Source organism: Hydra viridissima, unplaced genomic scaffold (assembly GCF_058129835.1).
Source record: "Hydra viridissima isolate aposymbiotic clone 2 unplaced genomic scaffold, HvirCarnegie_v1 scaffold_5, whole genome shotgun sequence".
Taxonomy (NCBI): Eukaryota; Metazoa; Cnidaria; class Hydrozoa; order Anthoathecata; family Hydridae; genus Hydra; species Hydra viridissima.
This window is the reverse complement of record NW_028324304.1, coordinates 4604476-4615132: the sequence shown is the minus strand read 5'-3', so window position 1 is coordinate 4615132 and position 10657 is coordinate 4604476. Positions and strand designations below refer to the sequence as shown.

The 10657-nt window shown below is 30.5% G+C and overlaps 1 protein-coding gene across 2 annotated transcripts; it reads left to right on the top strand.

Moving 5' to 3' along the window:
- Positions 1–1974: 1974 nt before the first annotated feature.
- Positions 1975–8198, top strand: LOC145188944 (galactosylgalactosylxylosylprotein 3-beta-glucuronosyltransferase 3-like). Of its 2 annotated transcripts, none has more exons than XM_090087008.1 (4): positions 1975–2215; positions 5668–6518; positions 7006–7299; positions 7376–8198. In XM_090087008.1, exons 2-4 carry the CDS (start codon positions 5694–5696, stop codon positions 7478–7480), a joined length of 1224 nt encoding a protein of 407 aa, XP_089943134.1. In that variant the 5' UTR covers positions 1975–2215; positions 5668–5693; the 3' UTR covers positions 7481–8198. The 2 variants fall into 2 exon arrangements, with proteins under 2 accessions (XP_089943134.1, XP_079921587.2); XM_080065461.2 differs by lacking the exon at positions 1975–2215 and adding an exon at positions 4595–5143.
- Positions 8199–10657: the final 2459 nt, after the last annotated feature.

The window sequence follows — 10657 nt, the reverse complement described above, 5'->3', positions numbered from 1 at the left end:
TGTTATCTCCAACTAGCTCTAGCTTTGATCTCAACATTTTAATATAAGTTTTGTTTGTCAACTTTCTTAAGTCTTGTTATAACTCTAACGTATAGCTGATATGGAACACAGACTATATGCATTTTATCAAAATACATTAGAACAACTTGGAATTTTGTTTCCTTGAAGATTCCTGTAAACTATGTTGTTAACTAATTACTGTTTACTTCAATATTTTCTACTCTGTAGTGTGGAGGATACAGATGAGAATCACTCTCTAGCGTACCAGACCTCAAGGTTTAATAATATACCTTATATAACTTTTTTCTAAAAAAGAGTTTTCATTTCCTTAACAGAGAGAGAAAGAAGATAATATTGCTTTGGGTAAACGTTTAGTCATAAATAATCTTGTTACTTAAATTTTTTTTTTCTTTTTTTTTTTTTTTTTTAAGTGTTCATTTTTGAACAAACGAACGAAATATATTTCAATAGATTGACTGAATTCGGTAGCTAAGCTATGATATTGCTCTTAACTTCCCAGATAAAACTTAATGAGATTCTTTGATGTTGTTATTTGAAAAGTAAACAACTTTTTTTCTATGATTTTAAAAAAGGTTGACATAATTTTTCTACTCATTTTATGGCCCGTGCTTCTTTTGAGTACTATCAATTGAAACAAAAACTCAAATAATTGGTGAGCTTATTTAAAAAAAAAAAAAAGAACACGTGTCAAAACAACAACATCGCTCTTCGCTTTGTGTAATTGAATCTAAAAAAAAAAAATCAAAAACTTGAATTATTTTAGGTTAAATTTTTTATGAAGTTGTTCATTATATATAGATAATGACACTGGTCTTGGGGTTTAATATGTCCTTGACTTCTGTAATAGTTAATTGAGTTAAAGGATTTTGAAAAAGACAACCCATACATTTTATCTTCTTATTTATCTTCTTCTTGCTCAATTTTTTAATGGAAAAAGTACTATCCTAAGTATTTTTTTTTCTCTAATTTCATTCCTGCCATTAATATTGCTAAAGCTGTGTTTATATAGATGGTATAACAATATCAACAGTAGCAGTTAAAATAAATGATGGTAATTCTACCAGAAGCATTTAAAAATCATGAAGTTTTTTTTTAATTTACGTTGATTGTGATTATAAGATTGCATAATATTCTCATAACCATATCTTGTGGATATCCCATTAATAAAGATAAATTAGATTTATACTGTTACTGAAACACCTAAACTTATAGTGAGTTTGTATGGCTGGTATGTTATACCTCCTACTATATACAAATTGCTACTGCATAGTACTTCCATACTACATAAACTAATTTTGCCAATGTGGTATGTTCTAAGGGTGTACTGAAGAATTTGAATAAATAAAAAATTTTTGAAAACATAAGAATTATCTAGGAAAACCATTACCAGATGAAGTTGTTAAAATGATTGTAAGGTAAGTTATGAAACAAGTATAAAAAACTTGAAAAAAAAATTACTTTTATGTATCAACATCCTTTAAAAGCCATTGTTATGCAAATATCAAATAGAGTAATGTACCAAGATGTAGTGTATTAGCTTCGAAAGTTTTAAAGTTTTAATATTATTTTTTACGCATACAGCCAAACCTTACGCGGGCGTTAATGCGTATGCACGCAATTTTCGCGTCAAAACTGCGTGTAAAAAATATTTTTCTTAAAGAATTTGAATTTTTTGACTTTTTTTGAAAAAGTTTTATTGACTTTTTGCTTTTGGGGAAGGTTTAAGTGCCCCTAAAACTAATGGGTCTGGAAGATGTTATTTACTGAATTACCCCGCTTCGCTTTGTGTTGAGTAGCTTGATTCAATACATCTTCAAATTTATAACTACGTGCAAATAAAAAAAGAAATTGTTTAAAATGATATGAGATGTGAATAACTCTTATTACTGCTGGTTTAAGCGTGGTAATGGGTCTTTTTTTTTTTTTTTTTTTTTTCTAACTTGTTCTCTAAGCAGTCCGCAAAAATGAAAACATGTGATTGACATTTATTTATATTGCAATATAAAATTACAGGATCAGATCAGCGTTATATTGCGAATCTATGGCTTAAGAATTCTGTCTGAAGTATCAATTTGCGGTGTAAAAAGCATCCCGTTTAAATTGTATCGTTAAGTCATTAGGAAATCGTTTTTGAACTGAAGATGAGAATACGAAGCATACTAAAAGTGTTTCCTGAGTCTTACCTGTAGAAATGGTAAGTTTAGAATAATATTTATCACTGTCAAAATGTTGTTTTTTAGGCATACTTCAATGATTCAGTATATGTTTTATGTGTTAAAATTTTTTTAATGTTTATTCAATAGAGTATAAAACTAGTTTGTAAAAAAAAACAACTAAAATTGCTTTTTCCAATCAATACTTGCATCATGTTTTGGTTTCTTCTCAGTTGAACTTCATTTCTTTAGTAATGAAGTTGTATTTCATTTCTTTATTAAAAAAAGTTGATTTAAATTTAATTTTAATTCCAAATATTTGTGAAATACAATTGCTTATGAAAAATCTTATCTTGCTCTAAAAATCACATGGCCTTATGTAAGTACAATTTTTTAGTGGTAGCATTGTTTATTATTAGTAATACAGAGCAGTTTACCTCAGCTGTGTTTGTAACTGTAAAGAACATAAGCTGCTTTAGACTGCTATTATAATAGAAGCAGGTCTTTACCAATTAAGATAGTTTAGTTAATTCCAAGTAGAATAATTTAAAGTTAGTTGTTTAAATTTTTGATTTTCTTGTCTTTTTAAAATTTATCTCTTCCTTTCATTTAAAACTTCCATCTCTTGTTTTTGAATCTGTTACTTTCCAAAATAATTTGTTAAATTTCCAAATAATTTTCCGTCTTTCCTGCACTATATATATATATATATATATATATATATATATATATATATATATATATATATATATATATATATATATATATATATATATATATACAGGGTTGCCACCGTTATTAAAGAACAAAACTCCCTGATTTTCCCTGATTTTTTTGCAAAAATTTTGCTTTTTTCTCCCCTGATTTTCCCTGACTTTTCGCTAAAACTTTGCTTTTTCCTTCCTGATTTTCCCTGATTTTTCGCTAAAATTTTGCTTATCTCCCCTGATATTTCTAGCATTCAAATACCCAAACTTAACTTCAAAACCAAACTTCTCCATCAACCCCAGAGGATTTTTATCTCTAAAAAAACAGATACTATAACCCCTGATGAGTAATGAACCAATCAATATGTTTGAAAATTAATATAAATAATTAAATACTTCAATCAACACATGAAATTGTTCTTTGAAAAAAATATAAAAACTACAGTAGAATCCCATCAACTTGAACTCTGAAGGGTTCAAGTTGATGGGATTCTACTGTAGTTGCGTTTACATTCAAAACATAAAGAAAAATTAAAAGTTCCCTGATTTCCCCTGATTTTTTCGAAAATCAACAATTCCCCCCTGATTTTCCCTGATTGTATCTAAATTTCCCTGAATTTCCCTGATTTCCCTGATTTGGTGGCAACCCTATATATATATATATATATATATATATATATATATATATATATATATATATATATGTATGTATATATAAGACTAATCTTAGATTTTTTGTAATGTCAGTTCCAAAAATGGTTTTAGAGTTATGTAGCATGTCTAGTTTTTAAAATAGCATGGATGTAAAAACCATATGAACTTTATTTTGGCTGCAAAGTTGGTAACTACAGTCTTATGCAAATTAATTTCATTATAGTCAGAAACATGAAAATATCAAGTTTCATTTGGCTATCTTACTTTTGCCCTTCTTTAATATTTTATGTAACCTCCTTGTCTTGTTGACACTCTGAACACAATTCGGCATGGAATCTACCAAAGTTTCACAAATTTTTTGGATTTCTGGGTTCTGAAAGCAGATCTGAAGTATATTTGTAATAAGCTTAGTCTTTGTCTTGCTTGTTTTTATAATTTTTCCAGAAATTCCCCAAGGATAATACTACAGATTCTCAATCGCCTTGATATCTGGGGAGTTTCCAAGCCATTTAAGTGTGATTATGTTGTCCGCCATGAATTTCTTACTTTTCGGAATGTATGCCATATAGCCAAATCTTGCTGAAATAATCCATTTCCATTTGGAAATACTTTCAACATCTCTAAAACAAGTTGTCTTTGTAGAACCTCTATGTAAGTGTCAGAATTTATAATGTCATTTACTGAGTAAAGGTTACCTAGTCTAGCATCAGAGAAACATCCACAAATCATCTTCTTTTCGAGATGCTTGACACAACGTCTTAGGGTCCTATCGGCTATGATACCTATTACTATCTACGCAACGGTATCGGAAATAATGAACAAATTGAGATTGCTGGCCTTGTACTTGTGATTCATCTAAGAATGTTACCTGCAGACTGCTGAATAAATGTGTGTAAATTTGAAACTGGTCAACCGAAAATGCTTGGTCAATCACTAATGCGTTTACCCTGATTAATGGAAGTAAGAAAGTTCATTTTTGGCGAAAGGCATTAAAGTTCTAATAATCTAATTAACTCGCTGGCAAAAAAAGTACAGCTGAAGAATTATTCTACTTAACTCCGCAAACTTGCATAATTTAGTTGTATTGTAAAAAACTTAAAGATTGAAACACTGGGTTTACTTTTATAGGAATCTTTAATGTCTACGAGCGGCTATTTCGAACAGGCGCCTACACCCAGAAGAGGATGACTATTTTGCAATAGTGAGCTCTACAAGGATGATTTTTATTACCATTATTAAGCATGATTCCCTTCTCGTACATGAATTTTATGATGCAGTATATTTTTTTTTTTTTAAAGAAGTTCAAGAAGGCGTTAAAAAAATATTATTGAATTCTTTCCTGGTATTTTATTAAAATAGACATAAATTAACATAATTTACAACGCGACGAAATTATCATTCTATACGAGTCTTAACGACGATTAAATACCTTGCAAGAAAATTTACATCAAAACGAAAAGAATTTTTAGTAATCTTAAAAGTTGAGAATAGAAAACTTGTTTGAAGAGCGAGAACAAAACGTTCTGGACCGAATATGATGGACGGTTGTTCAGTATAAGTCTTCACTTTTTGTTGATTTTTTCGTTGGCTTCGATACGAGACTGTAAGGTACGCCGTTTGGCATCCGTATTGTTATTAATAGTTAAAAGCTTTTTATAGAATTTAATGAATACTTAAAGAATGATGCTTTACTTGTTTTAGTAAAATTTGTCAAGTACAAAATTTTAACGGACGACAAAAGAAAGGAAATCAGAAATAATTATTCACGTGCAACTCATTAATAATTTAATGTAGATTCGGCTTTTAAAAAAGTTCTTAAAAAAAATAATGCAAGAGTTTTTTAAAATTTAAGTTAATCAAAGAAAAAATTTGTGTAGTCTAAACGTTTTCCTTTTTTTTTTTTCGGTCGGCTAATCAGTGCGCTTATTCCATTTGTGTTTTGCCCTTCGTATCTAAGTTTAAATTTTTATTATTTATTTATTATCTTATCGTTTGTTTTTTACAAAATATAACTTTTAAGCGAACTCTAATTTTAAAGTCAGTTAATTTTCAAAAAATAATTAGGTGAACTTTAAAGTGACTTACCAAGTGAAATTTATTATGATTATTTTCATGAGGTTTTACATTTTCAGATTTCATAGCAACCTTTCACGTGACTATGCCCTTGCGTCGAAATGTTATTACGGCAATCCTTTGGCTTGCGGTCGTTTCTGTTCTTGTGATTCATTTGTTTTTTAACAGACGAGAAGCGTCTAAGTTTTTTAGTCAACGAACTCTTCCCGAAGTGAAAACGACTATTTTAAAAAGGACTGAGTCTGACCGAATTAAAACACAGGAAGATGACGACAATGACACTTCCGAAGTAACTTCTAACGGTCAAACCGAGTTTAATAATTTAGAAAACGTTCATTTTGCAGCGCAGAACGCCACTCTCTTTGAAATCAAGCAACTAAAAAATGAAATAGAAATTAGAGAAAAACTTATACAAAAATTAAAAGACCAGAATCAAAAGCTTATCGACAAAGAAAAACAATTTAAAAACTTAGCGAGGAGACTAGCAGTTAAGTTAAAAGGAAAAGAGAGCGGAACCTTGCCTAAACTTGACTCCTCCATTCCTTGGATTTTTAGTATTACTCCAACCTATCATAGGTTCACTCAAAAAGCAGAATTAATTCGAATTTCTCAAACTCTACAGCATGTTACGAACCTCCATTGGATTTTAGTGGAAGATTCAAAGTACAGAACAAATTTGGTCAGTAAACTTTTGCAAGAGTCTGGTCTTAGTTTTACTCATTTAAACGTTCGAACGTCGGCGCATATGCAAAAAAAGAAAGGGGAGAGGTATAATAAACATCATCGCGGTGTTGAGCAACGGAACGCTGGATTAAAATGGCTGAGAGAAAACGTAAATCCTAAAAAGACACCGGGGGTGGTGTACTTCATGGATGACGATAATACTTACCATAAAAAGCTTTTCGACGAGGTAAGTTTTTTAGAAATATTTTTTCAGTTGATGAGTTCGGCTATTGAGATAAGTAAATAATAGTTTTAAATTTTTGAACGTGACAACCTGTCGTCGTTTTGAAACTCAATGAAAACCTGTCAATAAATCATTTCTTTTAATAGTGAAAGAAAATTTTTTACTTCTTTCTACTTCGTGTAAATCCCTTAAATTTCAATTTTCACCCAAACGAAATTTGAAAAAAAATTCACTTTAACAGGTTGTTTATTTCATTGGATCTAAAAATTGGTGCCGATAAAAAGCCTAAGTTTGCTTCTGGTTTCAATTTTCCAATCTTGTTATTTTACATTAAAGTTTAATTTTTTCCTTTTTAAAGCGAAACAAAATAATAAACGAGGTGCTAAAACGTGTTTGTAATACGTTTTACAAATAAAAAAAAAATTAGAATAATTTGAATTTTATAAATTTACGTTTAGTCTTTGATGAGCTTTCACCATTTACGGTTTAGATGCGTTGGACACGTCATGTCTCTGTATGGCCAGTTGGTTTATCAGGTGCTGCAAGATGGGCAGGGCCTGTTGTAGTGAATGGTAAGGTGGTTCGCTTTCATACAAACTGGGCACCTGATCGTTCTTTTCCGTTAGATATGGCCGGTTTTGCTGTGAATTTAAATGTACTGCTAAATGAGAAACCAAATGTTATTTTTGATATAAATGCGAGGAGGGGGTATTTAGAACCAACTTTTTTGGAATCTATCACAACAATAAACCAGCTCGAACCACTTGCAAATAATGGCACAGAGGTAAGATTTGTTTATTTTGTCATTTTCTTTAATCGTACAACCTCGTGTATTAAATCATAACTACAATCCTGTTTAGGTATTAGTGTGGCATACAAGAACAGAAGTCCCGGCGGTCTCAATTAAAGGTGAAAGAGAGTTAATTAAACTTGGGAAGCCATCTAATCCATCAATTGAAGTTTAAATGTGTTGATTATTGATTCAATTTTCTAAAAAGTAAAAAATAACGTTTACCGCTTGCTGGAAAAGCTATGCAAAGAAGTCTGCCTTTCTGGAGTTAAACAAGCAAATGTTATGACGTTGAACAAAACTTTCCCGCTCAATATTTAGTTATATAAACGTGACCGAGACTAGTAATGCTCAAGTTTTTATCGCATCGCATACAAGCATTTTGTAAGTAAGATATATCTTCATATGATATATCTTGAATATATCTTGGGTCTAAAGGGAAAATCTGACGTAACCAATATAACTTTCAATAGAATGTCCGTTGGTAACGCTGTATAACCCCGGGTTGATTTTTGCGAGTTGCATTTGTAAATAGAGTATGTTAAAATTTCGAGAGAACTTTTCATTCATGTTGCTGCAACGAAGTTATTATTAAACTTTGTTTAAATTAAAAAGTGTTGTATAAAATACATCGTACTTATGCAAACAGATTCCTGGTTGCAGAAACAGGAATCTAGCGGAAATTTTACAGGTCAAATCGATCTGTGTTTCTTTAAATACAAAAAAATATTTTTAAACTGGTAAAGAAAAAATGTACAAAGTTTTTTTGTAGCTACTGACGCGTCAAGCTTTTAAATTTTTGCTGAATTTTGTAAATACAGTATGTATTTCTAGACTGTTTTTTACAGACCTGTAAATGCAGGCTTTTAAAAATTAAACTTATAAAGTGTAAATTCTCCCTTGGAATTAAATAGGTTTTAAATTAGGTAGGTTTTTTCTACTCACAGTGTCTGACATAATCTTTTACTTTGTGGAATGTCCAGTGATCACTATTCGCAATACTTAAGCAAATCTAGAGTTGTGCAGAAGAGTAGTGTTGTAGAGAGAGGTGTAGAATTAGTATTTGAGATACATGTCGAAATGAAGTATTGAAAGATTTAGGTTTTCTGACGGAAGAGTTGATCTAAAGACGTTTTTCAAAATGATTCACCTACTGTAAATTTTAAACATTCCTGGAAAAGTTATTGATGAAAGTGACGATGTGATGAAAGATATCAATAAGATATACTTTTTCAAGTATATCTTATTGATATCTTTCATCACATCGTCCCTATCAAGTCTTTTTTAGCAATTCTACTGGGCTACACTGCAAGTGATTGTCATTCCAGTAGAATTTTATGGTTTTACATGTCTAAAAAAGATTTTTTTAGACATTAGATTTATTTGGAACTGTAAGGTTTATTATAAATGCATTTGCTCCACCTTGGTTAAGATAAAAACTTCCTTCTTCTTGTGTTGACGGAGCAAGAACTTTTTGTGAATGTAAATAATTGATCCTCAAGTTCACTCAGTTAAAAACAGCATCAAGCTTAATTTTTCAGCTGTATCACAAATGACTGTGATTGAGTGAATCAGAGTCGGAAAAATAGAAACTACTTTTTTGTTTAGTTTTCAACTCGGGCTGAATGTATGAAAGTTAGTTTTCAACTCGGACTGAATGTATGAAAGTTGGTTTTTGAAGATTTGAATGTAAGATATAATATTAACGGACTATAGACTTTCAGAGAACTATTTTGATTTAATAATTATATTACGTTTTGATTTTTATATCATAGTACTTTGGATTCTGTTATTAAATTTGAGTTTTGTCGTTGAATTTGGAGAAGTTTTAAGAACGGAAAAAGAACTTGGAGAAGATGATGCTGCTGTTCAAAACTTCAAGGATAAATTTCTCTTGTATTTTTAAACGTTGAAAACATCCAGCAATGAAAAGAATTTCCGGGAATCTGGATAGCTAGGGAATTCCAATACTTGGGAAATTCCACTGGAAGTTTTATTTGTTCACGCTATTCTTTAGAATGGTTAAGAATAATGAAACTTCTCTACATGTCGAATTTTTATGGTAGGTAGGTGTCAGCACTGTTCGTCAATTTCTATTGTGGTATTTCACAAGTTTTAGAATCATTTAATCAAGAAAATGGTTGGATATAATAATGCGATCATATTGAATCCTGTAAATGTGTTCAAAACCTGTTTCTACTTCTTCTCTGTTTAATTTTTATAGAGGTTTTTTCCGAACTTTTGCTTTGTTTTTAGGTTTAGACAAATAAAAGCAGGAAAATGAAAATTTATTTTTAAAATTTTTTTAAAGGCTATATCTTCTAACGGCAGTTATAAGGCAGGCAGACAGGCAGGCAGGCTTACCGGGAAAACTAAGGCGAAAAATGTCACAACAAAGTCTTACGATCTAACGGGTTCTTGTTAAATGTTCTGAGGTATTGTCGCAATAAAATCTCCTATTAGTACAGTTTCTACTATTATTAGTTGTATAACATCTCTATGCAAGAATTCTAATTGCTCCCCAAATATATATCTAAATTATTATTCAAGGTTGTCAACGAAATTTGAGTTTCGTTCATGTTTTATGTAACCCATGACAACCTGTGGGTTTGTATTCGTACAAAATATTTTTGATTTTATTCAAATATACATTAACTTTGTACGTTGAGCCCCAACACCTTCTAAATTACAGTTTTTAGCGATCTGATACGCTGGGTCAAGGTTTGATTCCCAGATAATATTGGCCATTTTTTCCATTCACATTCACATTAGTGTCATATGATCACACTAAGGTGACTATGAATCACACAGTCATATGATCACACTTAGGGTGACTGTGAATCACACAATCACGTGACCTTGGAAATTAGCTTTCTTTTGCTCTAACAAAAGAAAGCTAATTTCCAAGGTCACTTGATTTCCAAGGTTTTTTTTCCCTATTTTTTTATGGTTTCAATTGAGTACTTAATTGAATTTGTGCTCAAGAAATCCAACTTTTTAGACATTTCGGCTCATCTAAATGATTTTGTGTAAATAAAAGATTGATAGATATGTCTACCTGTTATTTTAGCACATCTGTACAAGAGATGTGTTTCCAAGACAAACATCTTGAGGGGATAAAACAGGCCCTTCATATAATAAGACATCTCAATTTCATTTGTTTCAGATTTTCCTCGAAACTGTTTTGCCATCATTTTTAGTAAAAAAAAAAAAAGTTGTTTCCATAGTGCATTATCGCGTGAATATCACCGCAGAATTTCAAATTTGATTTAACACCTTTTTTTTTTTTTTTTTTTTTTTTAATATTTAGCACTTCTTTGAAAAAGAGTTTCTCTTTTTGTTTCATAGTTGT